Source organism: Coregonus clupeaformis, chromosome 7 (genome assembly GCF_020615455.1).
Source record: "Coregonus clupeaformis isolate EN_2021a chromosome 7, ASM2061545v1, whole genome shotgun sequence".
Lineage (NCBI taxonomy): Eukaryota > Metazoa > Chordata > Actinopteri > Salmoniformes > Salmonidae > Coregonus > Coregonus clupeaformis.
This window is the reverse complement of record NC_059198.1, coordinates 74,603,729-74,621,027: the sequence shown is the minus strand read 5'-3', so window position 1 is coordinate 74,621,027 and position 17,299 is coordinate 74,603,729. Positions and strand designations below refer to the sequence as shown.

Below are 17,299 nucleotides of genomic sequence, written 5' to 3'. Positions count from 1 at the left end.
TCCTCTCTACAAGTCTTCTCCTCTCTCTCCCTCTCTCTACTAATCTTCTCCCTCTCTCTCCCTCTCTCTACTAATCTTTTCCTCTCGTCCTCTCTCTTCCTCTCCTCTACAACTCTTCTCTCCTCTCTCTTCCTCTCTCTCTACCTTCTCCCCTCTCTCTTCCTCTCTCTATCCTCTTCTCCCCTCTCTCTCCCTCTCTCTACTACTCTTCTCCTCTCTCTCGTCCTCCTCTTCCTCTCTACAAGTCTTCTCCTCTCTCTCCCTCTCTCTTACTACTTCTCCTCTCTTCGTCTCTCTACTACTCTTCTCCCCTCTCTCTTCCCACTCTCTAATAATCTTTTTCCTCTCTCTTCCTCTCTCTCTTACTCCTTCTCCCTCGCTCATCCTCTCTACCTCTCTCTCTTCTCTTCTCCTCTCTTCCTCTCTTCCTCTCTACTACTCTTCTTTCCTCTCTTCCTCTCTACCTCTCTCTACTACTCTTCTCCTCTCTCGTCTTCTCTCTATTACTCTTCTCCCCTGTCTCTAGCTCTTCTCCTTTCTCTCCCTCTCTCTACTAATCTTCTCCTCGTCTTCTCACAAGTCTTTCTCCCTCTCTCTTCCTCTCTCTCTACTCTTTTTTCCTCTCTCTTTCCTCTCTCTCTATTACACCTCCTCTCTCTACCACTCTCTACTACTCTTCTCCCACCTCTCTTCATCTCTCTATTACTCTTCTCCTCTCTCTTCCTCTCTCTATTACTCTTCTCCCCTCTCTCCCTCTCTCTACTACTCTTCTCCCCTCGCTCTTCCTCTCTACCTCTCTCTACTACTCTTCTCCTCTCTCTTCCTCTCTTCCTCTCTCTACTACACTTCTCCTCTATCTTCCTCTCTCTATTACTCTTCTCCCCTCTCTCTCCCTCTCTCTACTACTCTTCTCTCTCTCGTCCTCTCTTTCCTCTCTACAAGTCTTCTCCTCTCTCTCCCTCTCTCTACTACTCTTCTCCTCTCTCTTCCTCTCTACTACTCTTCTCCTTTCTCTTCCTCTCTCTATTACTCTTCTCCTTTCTCTTCCACTCTCTCCCTCTCTCTACTTAAATCTTCTCCCTCTCTCTTCCTCTCTCTACTACTCTTCTCCTCTTTTTACTCTCTCTACTCTCTGTACTCTTCTATTATTCTATCTCTCTACTACTCTTCTCCTCTCTCCTCTCTCTACTTCTCTTCTCCCTCTCTCTCCTATCTCTACTACTCACTTCTCTCTCGTCCTCTCTTCTTCTCAGAGTCTTCTCCTCTCTCTCCCTCTCTCTGCACCTCTTCTCCCTCTCTCTTCTCTCTCTACTACTCTTCTCCTCTCCTCCCTCTCTCTATTACTCTTCTCCTTTCTCTTCCTCTCTCCACTCTCTCTACTAATCTTCTCCTCTCTCTTCCTACTACTCTCTACTCTTCTCCTCTCTTCCTCTCTCCACTCACTCTCTATCTTCTACTCTCTTCCTCTCTACTACTCTTTGTCCCTCTCTTTCTCCCTCTCTACTACTTTCTCTTCTCCTCTCTCTCCCTCTCTCTACTACTCTTCTCCCCTCTCTCCCTATCTCTATTACTCTTCTCTCTCTCTTCCTCTCTACACACCCTTCTCCCTCTCTCTCTCTCTCTCCCTCTCTCTAATACCCTTCTCCCCTCTCTTTTACTCTCTCTACTACTCTTCACCCCTCTCTCTTACTCTCTCTACTACTCTTTCCCTCTCTCTTCCTCTCTCTACTAATCTTCTCCTCTCTCCTCCTCTCTCTATTACTCTTCTCCCCTCTCTCTACTACTCTTCTCCTCTCTCGTCCTCTCGTCCTCTCTAGCAGAGTATTCTCCCTCTCTACCTCTCTCTACTACACTTCTCCTCTCTCGTCTCTCTGTCTCTCTACAAGTATTTCTCCTCTCTCTACCTCTCTCTACTACACTTCTCCCTCTCTCTCCCTCTCTCTAATACTCTTCTCCTCTCATCCCCCTCTTCCTCTCTACAAGTCTTCTCCTCTCTCTCCCTCTCTCTACTACTCTTCTCCTCTCTCTTGGTATTTCTACTACTCTTCTCCCCTCTCTCTTCCCTCTCTTCCTCTCTCTACTACCCTTATCCCTCTCTCTCTATGCTCTTCTCCCCTCTCTCCCTCTCCTACTACTCTTATCCTCTCTCTTACTCTCTCTCTTCTCTTCTCCCCTCTCTCTCCCTCTCTCTAATACTATTATCCTCTCTCTACCTCTATCTACTCTTTCTCCCTCTCTCTCTTTTTCTCTTCTCCCTCTCTCTACTAATCATCTCCCTCTCTCTCCCTCTCTTTCTACTAATCTTCTCCCTCTCTCGTCGTCTCTCTTCTATCTCTCTACAACTCTTCTCACCTCTCTCTTCCTCTCTCTACTACTCTTCTCCCCTCTCTCTTCCTCTCTCTATTACTCTTCTCCCCTCTCTCTCCCTCTCTCTACTACTCTTCTCCTCTCTCGTCCTCTCTTCCTCTCTACAAGTCTTCTCCTCTCTCTCCCTCTCTCTACTAATCTTCTCCCCTCTCTCTCCCTCTCTCTACTAATCTTCTCCTCTCTCGTCCTCTCTCTTCCTCTCTCTACAACTCTTCCTCTCTCTTCCTCTCTCTACTACACTTCTCCCCCTCTCTCTTCCTCTCTCTATCACTCTTTTCCCTCTCTCCCTCTCTCTACTACTCTTCTCTCTCTCGTCCTCTCTTCTCTCTACAAGGTCTTCTCCTCTCTCTCCCACTCTCTCTACTACTCCTTCTCCTCTCTCTTCGTCTCTCTACTACTCTTTACTCCCCTCTCTTTCTCTCTCTACTAATCTTTTCCATCTCTCTTCCTCTCTCTATTACCCTTTCTCCTCGAAATCATCCTCTCTACCTCTCTGCTACTCTTCTCCTCTCTCTTTCTCTTCCCTCTCTCTTTACTACTCTTCTTTCTCTCTCTTCCTCTCTACCTCTCTACTACTCTTCCTCTCTCTCTCGTCTTCTCTCTAATACTCTTTCTCCTCTGTCTCTACTACTCTTTCTCTTTCCCCCTTCACTCCTTCAGTGTGTCTCTTCCCCTTCCCAAACCTTCAGCTCATCAGCTCCTCATTTGTTTCAGCTGCGTGGGAAGATTGGCCATAGAGGTGGAGTTCCCGACCATACCAGCAGATGGAGCCATAGCTGTCTGGGTTTGCAGCCACCTCAGGGATGTAACGTCCCTCCAGGACACAGCCTCTCGTGACATCACAACATGCAGAGATCATTCAATCACCCACACCGCATCTCACAAAGACACGGCGGTTGGAACCAAAAATCTCCAATTTGGACTCCAGACAAAAGGACAAATTTCCACTGGTCTAATGTCCATTGCTCGTGTTTCTTGGCCCAAGCAAGTCTCTTCTTCTTATTGGTGTCCTTTAGTAGTGGTTTCTTTGCAGCAATTCAACCATGAAGGCCTGATTCACACAGTCTCCTCTGAACAGTTGATGTTGAGATGTGTCTGTTACTTGAACTCTGTGAAGCATTTATTTGGGCTGCAATTTCTGAGGCTGGTAACTCTAATGAACGTATCCTCTGCAGCAGAGGTAACTCTGGGTCTTCCATTCCTGTGGCGGTCCTCATGAGAGCCAGTTTCATCATAGTGCTTGATGGTTTTTGTGACTGCATTAAAATAAACTTTCAAAGTTCTTCAAATGTTCCGTATTGACTGACCTTCATGTGTTAAAATAATGATGGACTGTCCTTTCTCTTTGCTTATTTGAGCTGTTCTTGCCATAATATGGACTTGCTCTTTTACCGAATAGGGCTATCTTCTGTATACCACCCCTACCTTGTCACAACACAACTGATTGGCTCAAATGCATTAAGAAGGAAAGAAATTCCACAAATTCACTTTTAAGAATGCACACCTCTTAATTGAAATGCATTCCAGGTGACTACCTCATGAAGCTGGTTGAGAGAATGCCAAGAGTGTGTAAAGCTGTCATCAAAGCAAAGGGTGTCTTTTTGAAGAATCTCAAATATAAAATATATTTTAATTTGTTTAACACTTTTTTGGTTACTACATGATTCCATATGTGTTATTTCATAGTTTTGATGTCTTCACTATTATTCTACAATGTATTAAATAGTAACAATAAAGAAAAACCCTTGAATAAGTAGGTGTTCTAAAGCTTTTGACTGGTAGTGTATATGTTATCAGCGATTCTCAACTGGTGGGTCGCGACCGGGAGGTTTGAATGGGTTGCGGGTGTCTGAGTAAAAAATACAAATAAATACTCCAGTCTGAACTTAAACAACTTAAACCAGTTAGAAAGTGTATAGAAATGATAATAAACTTAGATTTGTACATAATTTAATCTCTGCATTTTTTTCTTCAATCACAGTATGTTCAGTATTTTCAATATAAAGCTACAGTATTAGCAGTGCCATTTGGGTTGATTTTGTGGTCTCAAACCAGTGAGTTTATTGACTTTCTTCATCAACAATATGGGCAAAAAGTATTTACTGACAATGAAAGAGGTGGGAATGTTGTTCCCTTGTCATATAATTGCTACATTTATTATCAATATAGCATTAACAATTGTTTATCCAGATTGTATTTTGGGTGATTATTTTTCACGATGCGAATATTAGGTCGCGACTGAGACAACCTGGTTCAATTTGGGTCACGAGGCAAAACCAGTTGAGAACCACTGTCTTAGATAGACACAGGTGTGTTGTCAGCATAGATACTGCTAGTCTAGTCCAGCTGAGTCCAGCTGAGTCCAGCTACATCAAAGGGACTGCAGAGAGGATTAAAGCATGAGTGTCCTACATACCTCTGTGCTGTTTACATCCCAACAAACGCTTACACAGGAAAATCTGTTCCAATCAATCCTGAGCAGATCACAGACATAACTCCCCTACACACATCCAATACACTACAGACACACACACGAGCACAGAGGCACACACACACACACACACACACACACACACACACACACACACACACACACACACACCGGAGGCACACACACACACCTTGCACACACATCCAATAGCCAATATGTGGGTCTGTCATCTCCTCTCTGGCCTTCTCATCTGAGTAATCCTGTTGTCATTTAATATACTGTGTAGCTCCAAGCTAAATCCCTAGTCAAACAACCAGACACGGTAGAAGGATGTAAAAAGAGAGTTATAGTGGGAATGAAGGTCGTGATTGTTTGGATTGGACTTCAAAACTTCAGCGCTTGCTGCTATTCAAATTGTAGTCAAATTGTCAGTACCAACTGCACTTGCTACGGTGCTGTCATTGCATTGCGGTTGAATTGTGTTCATGTGCTTGGTCTGGTCTGGGACCTGCTGGGTGTTACCCATGATGACCTGTTTGCTTTCAGAGTGCTGTTTAAGGAGAGAGAAAGGAGAAGGAGTAAACCAGAAGTTTAAAGGTAGGAAACAACATGTTATTACTGTAGTTTCTGTTTCAGTAGATCATTTAATTATGCTGCAGGCAGTGAGTTTCTCTGCTTTTAATATGCTCTCTTTTTAAAGGCTGTTTTATAACATGTTCTCTTTTTAAAGGTTGTTTTCTGTGGAAAAAGCAGGCAGGCGCTGCTGATTGTACAAAGAGAGATTCAAAGCCACTAAAGAATGAACGCCCCAATCAGTGAACATTATACGCACCAACCAGGGTAACTCAGAAAGGGGCTTCCCACACTACTCTCTCTCTCTCTCTCTCTCTCTATCTCTCTCTCTCTCTCTCTCTCTCATTTTCCTCTCTTTTTCTCACCATGTTCTGCTCGACTATGAGAAAAGGAAACAAACCTCCTGCTAATCTAAAAAGAATGTATCACTGTGTGCGTGTGTGTGTGTGTGTGTGTGTGTGTGTGTGTGTGTGTGTGTGTGTGTGAGAGTGAGAGAGTGAGAGAGAGGGACAGACAGACAGACAGACAGACAGACAGACAGACAGACAGACAGACAGAGCAAATACACAACATTTGTAGTGTTGTTTCAGGAGTTCAATTCACTCTGTAAGAATGAAATTAACACTCAGTGGTGTAAAATAACTCCCAATGTTGGTGTTAATAACCAGAGTTAAACTTTTTACACTGTGGAGAGTAAAACAGTCCCATCAAAACCACACCCATCATTATCATATTTCCCAGCATGCTCTACTGCAGGTTAAAAAAAATGATTGTTTTTAATAACTGTGTTTTTGCAGGTACATTGATTGATTAATCTTATGTTACAGCAAAGATAGATAACATACATTTACAATCAGTTAGTTAGATGTATGGCACATATTACTGAAAAGGTTCTTCAGGTTTAAATGGTTTAGGTAGTCTTATTTATCAAGTTTCCTAAACCTGACAGTAATCAGGTTTTCATCCAAAGTACATAAACAATGTCACGACAGGCCTGATGGAAACAGTACATTTGTCGGTATGGTTTACAAATGTCGACAAAACAAAATACATTAGAAAGGGTGGTGGAAACCCCTTAATGCGCAAATATTGATATACTGTAATAACCATCATATCGAAGTAAACCTGGAATCACACGATGATCTGTTGTGTGGTCCTCACACTACGACTCCGGGAAAGCATGCAGTTTATTCGACTACAGATGAAATAAGTTATGATGAACTTCACAGGGTGGTGAAAGTGTACGGTGATGAGCTTGATGCTCATTTCCAATAAATATTGAGGGTCTTATTCTGGTCACATTATGATTGATGCTTGGCTGCCATAATAATCTCATCATGTACAGTAGGTAGACTACCCGCACTGTATCTGCCAGCTGTTGGCTATAGCGCACGTGTCAAGACCAGAGTGGGCACATTCCCTATGTAACACAAAAACAAATTGTGAAAAAAACATCAGTAGAGTTGAAAATGTGATGGCAACCTATTTGAAATAATGAAATAAGATGATTATTAAATAAATACAAATATGTGTCACGCTCAATGAGTACAGGATTGGACCAAGGTGCAGCGTGGAATGCATACAGTGGGGAAAAAAAGTATTTAGTCAGCCACCAATTGTGCAAGTTCTCCCACTTAAAAAGATGAGAGAGGCCTGTAATTTTCATCATAGGTACACGTCAACTATGACAGACAAATTGAGAGAAAAAAATCCAGAAAATCACATTGTAGCATTTTTAATGATTTTATTTGCAAATTATGGTGGGAAAATAAGTATTTGGTCACCTACAAACAAGCAAGATTTCTGGCTCTCACAGACCTGTAACTTCTTCTTTAAGAGGCTCCTCTGTCCTGCACTCGTAACCTGTATTAATGGCACCTGTTTGAACTTGTTATCAGTATAAAAGACACCTGTCCACAACCTCAAACAGTCACACTCCAAACTCCACTATGGCCAAGACCAAAGAGCTGTCAAAGGACACCAGAAACAAAATTGTAGACCTGCACCAGGCTGGGAAGACTGAATCTGCAATAGGTAAGCAGCTTGGTTTGAAGAAATCAACTGTGGGAGCAATTATTAGGAAATGGAAGACATACAGTGGGGGAAAAAAGTATTTAGTCAGCCACCAATGTGCAAGTTCTCCCACTTAAAAAGATGAGAGAGGCCTTTAATTTTTATCATAGGTACACGTCAACTATGACAGACAAAATGAGAAAAAAATTCCAGAAAATCACATTGTAGGATTTTTTTATGAATTTATTTGCAAATTATGGTGGAAAATAAGTATTTGGTCAATAACAAAAGTTTCTCAATACTTTGTTATATACCCTTTGTTGGCAATGACACAGGTCAAACGTTTTCTGTAAGTCTTCACAAGGTTTTCACACACTATTTTGGCCCATTCCTCCATGCAGATCTCCTCTAGAGCAGTGATGATTTGGGGCTGTCGCTGGGCAACACGGACTTTCAACTCCCTCAAAGATTTTCTATGGGGTTGAGATCTGGAGACTGGCTAGGGCCACTCCAGGACCTTGAAATGCTTCTTACGAAGCCACTCCTTCGTTGCCTGGGCAGTGTATTTGGGATCATTGTCATGCTGAAAGACCCAGCCACGTTTCATCTTCAATGCCCTTGCTGATGGAAGGAGGTTTTTCACTCAAAATCTCCGATACATGGCCCCATTCATTCTTTCCTTTACACGGATCAGTCGTCCTGGTCCCTTTGCAGAAAAACAGCCCCAAAGCATGATGTTTCAACCCCCATGCTTCACAGTAGGTATGGTGTTCTTTGGATGCAACTCAGCATTCTTTGTCCTCCAAACACGACGAGTTGAGTTTTTACCAAAAAGTTCTATTTTGGTTTCATCTGACCATATGACATTCTCCCAATCCTCTTCTGGATCATCCAAATGCACTCTAGCAAACTTCAGACGGGCCTGGACATGTACTGGCTTAAGCAGGGGGACACGTCTGGAACTGCAGGATTTGAGTCCCTGGCGGCGTAGTGTGTTACTGATGGTAGGCTTTGTTACTTTGGTCCCAGCTCTCTGCAGGTCATTCACTAGGTCCCCCTTTGCGGTTCTGGGATTTTTGCTCACTGTTCTTGTGATCATTTTGACCCCACGGGGTGAGATCTTGCGTGGAGCCCCAGATCGAGGGAGATTATCAGTGGACTTGTATGTCTTCCATTTCCTAATAATTGCTCCCACAGTTGATTTCTTCAAACCAAGCTGCTCACCTATTGCAGATTCAGTCTTCCCAGCCTGGTGCAGGTCTACAATTATGTTTCTGGTGTCCTTTGACAGCTCTTTGGTCTTGGCCATAGTGGAGTTTGGAGTGTGACTGTTTGAGGTTGTGGACAGGTGTCTTTTATACTGATAACAAGTTCAAACAGGTGCTATTAATACAGGTAACGAGTGGAGGACAGAGGAGCCTCTTAAAGAAGAAGTTACAGGTCTGCGAGAGCCAGAAATCGTGCTTGTTTGTAGGTGACCAAATACTTATTTTCCACCATAATTTGCAAATAAATTCATTAAAAATCCTACAGTGTGATTTTCTGGATTTTATTTTCTTAATTTGTTTGTCATAGTTGACGTGAACCTATGATGAAAATTACAGGCCTCTCTCATCTTTTTTAAGTGGGAGAACTTGCACAATTGGTGGCTGACTAAATACTTTTTTTTCCCCACTGTACAAGACCACTGATAATCTCCCCTCGATCTAGGGCTCCACGCAAGATCTCACCCCGTGGGGTCAAAATGATCACAAGTCTGCTCTGGCACTGGAGTGGAGCAGCTGACCGGAGCTGGACTAGACACCGGTGGAGCGGACTGCTCTGGCACCAGCCGTACCGGGCTGGGGACACGCACCACTGGTCTGGTGCGAGGAACAGGCATGGGCGCACCGGTTGGGGAACACGCACCACTGGTCTGGTGCAGTAGCAGGCACGGGCTGTGCCGGACTGGAGACACGCACCACTGGTTTGGTGCGAGGAGCAGGCACGGGCTGTGCCGGACTGGAGACACGCACCACTGGTTTGGTGCGAGGAGCAGGCACAGGGCGTACCGGGCTGGTGACACGCACGACTGGTTTGGTGCGAGGAGCAGGTACGGGCCGTACCGGACTGGATACACGCACCACTAGTTTGGTTCGGGGAGCAGCTACGGGGCGTACCGGGCTGGATACACGCACCACTGGTTAGGTGTGGGGAGCAGGTATGGGACTGTGGAGGCGTACTGGAGGTCTGGAGTGTAAAGCTGGCACAACCCGTCCTGGCTGGATGCCCACTTTCGCACGTAACGTGTGGGGCACTGGCACAGGACGTACTGGGCTGTGAACGCGCACTGGCGACACAGTGCGTATCTCCGCATAACTTGGTTCCTCCAAGACCACACGCTCCTTCTGTTGCCTGGCCAGCTCCTCTCTCCGTGCATCCACTAATTCCTTCTCCCTAAGGGCCTCCTGCAGCACCTCCTTTTGAAGGGAGCTCTCCTGCTCTATCCTCGCTATCATCCCCCGTAATGTGGTGGCCTCCTCTCTCAAACTGCTGATCCGCAGGTCTTGGAGGACCTCTAAAATAGCGGCCTCCTCCTCCACAGTCAGCCCTTTCACGGCCTCCTGCTGCTTCGTCGACCACCCCGTGTGCCCCCCAAAAACATTTTCTTGGGGCTGGCTGTCTCTCTGGCTTTATTCGTCGTCGGCACTGTTGGCGTCGCCGTTGATCCGGACTCCAGCCCTCCTCCATTACCTCACCGTAACGGACGGCTTCCTCCTCGGTAATTTTCCCCCAACCGAGGAGGACATCTACCAATGTTGCTTCCCGCTGTGTCCAGGGTGTTTGCTCCTCCTGGGCATGCTGCTTGGTCCGTTGGTGGTGGGATCTTCTGTCACGCTCGTTGAGTACAGGATGGACCAATGCATACATGTTTATTCACTAAGTTAACACACGACAAAACAACAAAAGCAACGTAACGTGAAGCTCACAATGGCTACACACAAAACAAGCCAAACAAGAGTCAAGATCCCACAACATAGGTAGGCAAAATGGCTACCTAAGTATGATCCCCAATCAGAGACAACGATCGACAGCTGCCTCTGATTGGGAACCACACCCGGCCAACATAGAAATAGCAAACATAGATATACACATACATAGATGTTCACACCCTGACCAACCCAACTAGCGAACTCTATGTCAGGGCGGGACATTATGACAAACTGTAAATCATATCCTAAATATAACCCATCAACTTAGTGAATACCATTGGTGTTTAATATGAGGGTTTCAGCATCAAATATATAATAGGAGTTAACTCTAGATCAACACTAGTGTTAAACATATATAACACTGTGAGTGTTAATTACCCCATAGTGATACATTTGAGTAACACTGCCAAGTGTAATGCAGTGTTATTTATTTACACTACACTATGTTTTACAATACAAACACTCAAAATGTAAAACTATAATAAGAGTACATATGGTCCCACTCTGTAGAGTGTATTCTGAGATTACTTGGCAGTGTGTGTGTTCCATTACTAAGTGTACTTGGTAGTGTGAGTGTGTATTCCTGTGTACTCCTAAGAATACACACGACTGCAGTGTGTCTAGACTGCCCAGTCCAAAATAGCAACTCTCCTTCTGTGTGTCCGGCTCTAAATCTCCTACCCTGAATAGCCGAATGTATGCACACACACACACACACACACACACACACACACACACACACACACACACACACACATACCTGTGTAAGAGGCAGGGTCCTAAAACCCTACCCCTATTTCCTGCCCCTGGTCTCTGTCCCTAACCTCCCTACAGCTCACATACTATCTACAGCCAAAGAGAGACAGCAAGTTCTGCTCGACATCAAGGACAGTTATCCATGTCAACACAACTAGTTCTGCTCGACATCAAGGACAGTTATCCATGTCAACACAACTAGTTCTGCTCGACACTCAAGGACAGTTATCCCTGTCAACACAACTAGTTCTGCTCGACATCAAGGACAGTTATCCCCTGTCAACACAACTAGTTCTGCTCGACATCAAGGACAGTTATCCATGTCAACACAACTAGTTCTGCTCGACATCAAGGACAGTTATCCCTGTCAACACAACTAGTTCTGCTCGACATCAAGGACAGTTATCCATGTCAACACAACTAGTTCTGCTCGACATCAAGGACAGTTATCCCTGTCAACACAACTAGTTCTGCTCGACATCAAGGACAGTTATCCATGTCAACACAACTAGTTCTGCTCAACATCAAGGACAGTTATCCCTGTCAACACAACTAGTTCTGCTCGACATCAAGGACAGTTATCCATGTCAACACAACTAGTTCTGCTCGACATCAAGGACAGTTATCCCTGTCAACACAACTAGTTCTGCTCGACATCAAGGACAGTTATCCCTGTCAACACAACTAGTTCTGCTCGACATCAAGGACAGTTATCCCTGTCAACACAACTAGTTCTGCTCAACATCAAGGACAGTTATCCCTGTCAACACAACTAGTTCTGCTCGACATCAAGGACAGTTATCCATGTCAACACAACTAGTTCTGCTCAACATCAAGGACAGTTATCCCTGTCAACACAACTAGTTCTGCTCGACATCAAGGACAGTTAGCCCTGTCAACACAACTAGTTCTGCTCGACATCAAGAACAGTTAGCCCTGTCAACACAAATAGTTCTGTCGACATCAAGGACAGTTAGCCCTGTCAACACAACTAGTTCTGCCTCAACATCAAGGACAGTTATCCCTGTCAACACAACTAGTTCTGCTCGACATCAAGGACAGTTAACCCTGTCAACACAACTAGTTCTGCTCCAACATCAAGGACAGTTATCCCTGTCAACACAACTAGTTCTGCTTGACATCAAGGACAGTTATCCCTGTCAACACAACTAGTTCTGCTCGACATCAAGGACAGTTATCCCTGTCAACACAACTAGTTCTGCTTCGACATCAAGGACAGTTAACCCTGTCAACACAACTAGTTCTGCTTGACATCAAGGACAGTTATATCTGTCAACACAACTAGTTCTGCTCGACATCAAGGACAGTTATCCCTGTCAACACAACTAGTTCTGCTCGACATCAAGGACAGTTATATCTGTCAACACAACTAGTTCTGCTCGACATCAAGGACAGTTATCCCTGTCAACACAACTAGTTCTGCTCGACATCAAGGACAGTTAGCTCTGTCAACAGCTATTTTCCTGTTGGAGATAAATAAAGGTTTCACTAGTCAGCACAGTTCCCATCACACCATTCAAACAAAGAGTAAATACACACAAAACAAGAATAGGTGTGTGTTTGTGTGTGTGTGTGTGTGTCAGACTATTACAAAGAGCAGGCAATGCCATGCTTGCCAAGCTATGAAAGGAAAATCCACCCAGTTAGTTTAACACTCAGTTTCAGGAAGACCTCTCTTCCTGTGACTAGTGACCTATGACTTCTACACAGGAACAGGACCTGGCTCAATCTATTCACCACTACAGTTTATCACAAGCCCTACTAAGGTGAAACAAGGACCGAGAGTACCTATTAAATGTGGTTGTGTGAATTTGTATGTCTAAAATTGTGTGTGTGTCTGACATTGTTTAACGTGTATTTATCTATAGGTATGTGTGTGTGTCTCCATTAGCCTTTTCCTATTTTTCCACCTAGGAGTGCAGAACAATCCCAGACCGGCCCTGGCACAGGAGAAGGGTTTAAGGGTGTATGTGTGCGAGTGTGTGTGCGTGTGTGTGTGACCCACAGTGTGGCAAGGTCAAAGAGCCAAACAAACGTCACACACAGCTTGATGCATCTGGCACAACAACACCGGTGCATTCCTTACCGTCCTCACACACACACACACACACACACACACACACACACACAAACTGCCTAGGCCCAGCACACCTAAACACTCTCAGCCAGTACTGTTTCAAACCCACACACAACTACAACACTTAGCATGCTTGTGTGATGAGTAACCGTGCCTGAGACCTGAAGACTTGCATTAGCTCCCCAAAATAATGCTAGACTCAGCCTATGGTAGCACCCCACAACACCTAAACACAATAAATAGCTTAACGTTCACCCTGGAGGCACACTACTAGACCAGCACACTGGACCAAAACAAACGCACAAGATCAATACACATTACACAATTCACACAGGACCAGACACAGTAGCCATGACACATGCCCCTTCACACAGCTCAGGAGTTCATGGCCTTAAAACAGTTAGTTAAAACAGAGAGACAATGAATCTGTTGATACGCAGAGTTCATTAGAGCTCCATACTGCCTAATGAGGCAGAAGGGTATGAAAATAGCTAATTGATTATTTTAATGAGGAGCGCAGACTCTCAAACTCTTTGTGTAAACACAGGCACGCACACACACACACACGCACACACACACATACACACAGAACCAGACACATACACACAGAACCGGACACACACGAACATTGCATGAAGCACCCTTTTACACACACGCAGATACACAAACAAACGCATGCCATGCACGAACTCACGCAAGCACACACATAGTCTTCTCTATAGCAGAAGAAACCATACATACATCACTCTCCTCTCTGTTCCACAGTGGTTTACGACCAGCAGTAATTACACCTTTTGTTGAGGGGGCCAGGGAGGGGGGGAGAGGAGGAGAAGGGGGAAAGGAGGAGAGCCCAAATGGAAGCCTGTCTACAAAACTCAATCCATTATTTGGTAGAACAGAAAACCAGTAGTACTCTGGACCTCATAGGGTAAGATTGGAATACTCCTGCTCTAGGGAAAAGTAAACATGTTTGACTCATGGATAATAAAGTCTCTCCATATTCAGATATAAATGTAATCTATAATTTCTCATGCATCACACAATGTCCTCCTGAACAAGTCCGTTCAAGACAAAGCATTGTAAAGCGTGGAGCAAGAGTGTGTTGCAAGAGAGACCGTTTCACAATGGTGCAGTTGGCGGCAGCACACCTGACATGTCTCTACACATACACACCAAGTCACAGACCCTGCAATAAAGTCTGGGTAAAGGAGGAAGTAAAAAAGGCCACTTTATTCACTACGTTAAATACAGTAAGATCTATTTATAGTAGAGTAAAACATCAGACATATAATCCATTACATGGTGTTGATGATCTAGGCCAGTAATGGTAAATGGTCATGGTACGGAGGTAAGACAGACCATTAAACATGGGTTAGCAAGTTCAAGCCCCAGATTGCACTTTCCACTCTCTTCAGGCAACAACATTAGAAACAACAAAGTTAACAGGTAGTTAACCTGATATTCCTTTGGAACCCATCAAGATTACTAAGAGGGAGGGAGAGAAGAGGGGAATAAAGGGAAAGTGGAATGAAAGTAGGAAAAGATAGGAGAGCTATGTGGCTACTGCTCCTCTCCTTAGACAAACATTGTGTAACGATCCCGGCTGTCTGAGTCGGGTCCTGTCTGGTGACTAGTTTTTCCTGTTCGTAATCTCCAGTTTCCCGAGGGTTCGGGAACGCTCCGGGAGCGCTCTTGTTTTCCGCACCTGCATCCCATCAGCAATCTGCACACCTGGTCCTGATCATCACCCTTCTTAGGCTCTGGCCGAACATCCAGTTCCTGCCGGATCGCTTAGCCATGAACAGTATGTTGTCAGCGTATCAGCCTTGAGTTCTAGCGTTAGTTTTTGTTGTTTTGCACCTTGTTGATTTGCTGTGTACTCACCTCCGTTTTGTTCTGTCTGCAGTCTCTCACCCGGAACCTTCACCCAACCTCTGCCTGATGGTCGGCGGCTGCCGAGCCATGTCTGGACCTACCACTGCACCCTCAACAACCCATCCACGCCACCCGCTCTGTCCCTGGATTATTCAGCCTCACTCGGGAGTCAATTAATAAACACTCACCTTTTCTCTAAGTACCTTGTCCTGGTCTGCTTCTGGGTTCTGGCGTAGTAAACCGTGACAGAACGATCCGGCCAGTATGAACCCAGCGGACCTGGACTCTGTTCGCCATGCCATTACCCATCAGGAGAAGATGTTGGGCCATCATAGCACGGTACTACAGGAGATCGCGTTGTCAGTTCGGAACCTTTCTACCGGTCTGACGGAGGTCCAGAACCAACGCAAGTTTCCGGTGGAGGATCCACTACTGGGTTTCACCCATCTCGCCTGCCGCTTCGGGAGCTGTGTCCTTCCGTGAGCCCGAGGTTCCGACGCCGGATAGATATGAGGGGGAGCTGGGAAGATGCCGTTCTTCCTTATGCAGTGTGGGATTAGTGTTCGATCTACAGCCCTACTCTTATGCACAGACAAGGCTAGGATAGCCTTTGTGATTGCGTTGCTGCGTGGTCGAGCGCTGGAGTGGGCTTCAGCCGTTTGGGAACGACAAGACCCCCTGCATGGCTTCATACCAGGGGTTCACGGCCGAGATGAGGAAGCTCTTCGACCATTCCGTCCGAGGGAGGGACGCAGCTAGGCGCCTGTTTTCGCTTCACCAAGGAACTCGCAGCGTGGCCGACTTCGTGATCGAGTTCAAGACGTTGGCTGTGGAGAGTGGGTGGAACGAGGAGTCTCTGCAAGCGGCCTTTTACCAGGGTCTGTCGGAGCAGCTCAAGGATGAGTTGATCTCCTATCCGGAGCCTAGTGACCTGGACAGCTTGGTAGCCTTGTCTATTCGGGGTGGATAATCGAGTCCGAGAGCGAAGGAGGGAGAAGCAATGGGGTCCGGCCCAATCGATCAGCTCCTCAGTTCCCAGTCGGGTCGGGTGGTGGACCAGAACACGTCGATCATTCTCCACCACAATGGATTAGTGGAGAGGTCCTCTCTCCCGATTCTGAACCCATGCAAGTGGGGCGGCACGGGTTAACCAAGGAGGAGCGTCAACATAGACGTCAGACCAACTGCTGCCTCTACTGTGGTAGCTCGGGACATTACATCTCCACCTGTTCCCGGCGGTCGTCAAACTGCCCGGCTCGCTAAAGTTGGGAGGACTGTTAGCGAGCCAGTTTCAACCTCTCAGTACCTCTGTCAGACCCCTGTTCCCGGCTACCCTTGTGAACAGGAATCAGAGCTTGGCGTTAACGCTTTTATCGATTCAGGTGCCGATGGAAGCTTTCTTGATGCCGAGTTGGTGGAACAGCTGGGGCTTTCCAGGAGCAATTGCCGAAGCCATTGAAGCGACCACTCTGAACGGCAGTAGTCTGGCACGTATCACGATGAGGACTGAACCGTTAAGATGCGGTTGTCGGGAATCATTCTGAGATGATTTCATTCCTCATTCTGCCGTCTTCCCATGTTCCTCTGGTCCTTGGATACCCCTGGCTGAAGGAACACAATCCCACGTTCGATTGGGTGACGGGCAAGGTAACGAGTTGGAGCCTTGATTGTCATGCTAACTGTCTCAAGACTGCCTGCCCCCATTCGGTTCCCAGTCAGGTGATTGAGGCTAAACCCCCAGATTTGTCCCTGGTTCCCGAGACATATCACGATTTGGGGAAGTTTTCAGTAAGCAGAAGGCTCTGTCACTCCCTCCCCACCGACCATATGATTGTGCCATCAACCTGGTCCCTGGAGCTGTCTACCCCAAGGGAAGGTTATACAGTATCTCCCGACCTGAACGTGAGGCGTTGGAGACCTACATCAAGGAGTCCCTAGCTGCTGGTCTCGTCTGGTCCCTCGTCATCACCCCTGGGGGCAGGATTCTTCTTTGTGGGTAAGAAGGATGGCTCTCTTGACCGTGGTATTGATTATCGGGGGTTGAATGACATCACGGTCAAGAACAAGTATCCCCTGCCCTTGATGAGTTCTGCCTTCGACTTCTTACAGGGTGCTACGGTGTTCACCAAGCTAGACCTACGCAATGCATATCACCTGGTCCGGATCAGAGAGGGGGACGAGTGGTTGACGGGTTTCACACACCGATGGGTCACT

General features: G+C 45.9%; 1 protein-coding gene across 1 annotated transcript in view; it reads right to left on the bottom strand.

Annotated features, from left to right (window-relative positions):
* The window catches only part of LOC121569322 (contactin-associated protein-like 2), a 345,749-nt gene extending 335,867 nt beyond the window's left edge, over window positions 1–9,882 (bottom strand). Inside the window, exons 1-2 of the mRNA XM_045221575.1 lie at window positions 9,697–9,882; window positions 5,234–5,348 (exon numbers count right to left, since the gene is read on the bottom strand). Of these exons, the coding sequence (XP_045077510.1) occupies window positions 5,234–5,348; window positions 9,697–9,882 (301 nt within the window). The remainder of the gene's footprint in view (window positions 1–5,233; window positions 5,349–9,696) is intronic.
* Between the last annotated feature and the right edge of the window lie 7,417 nt (window positions 9,883–17,299).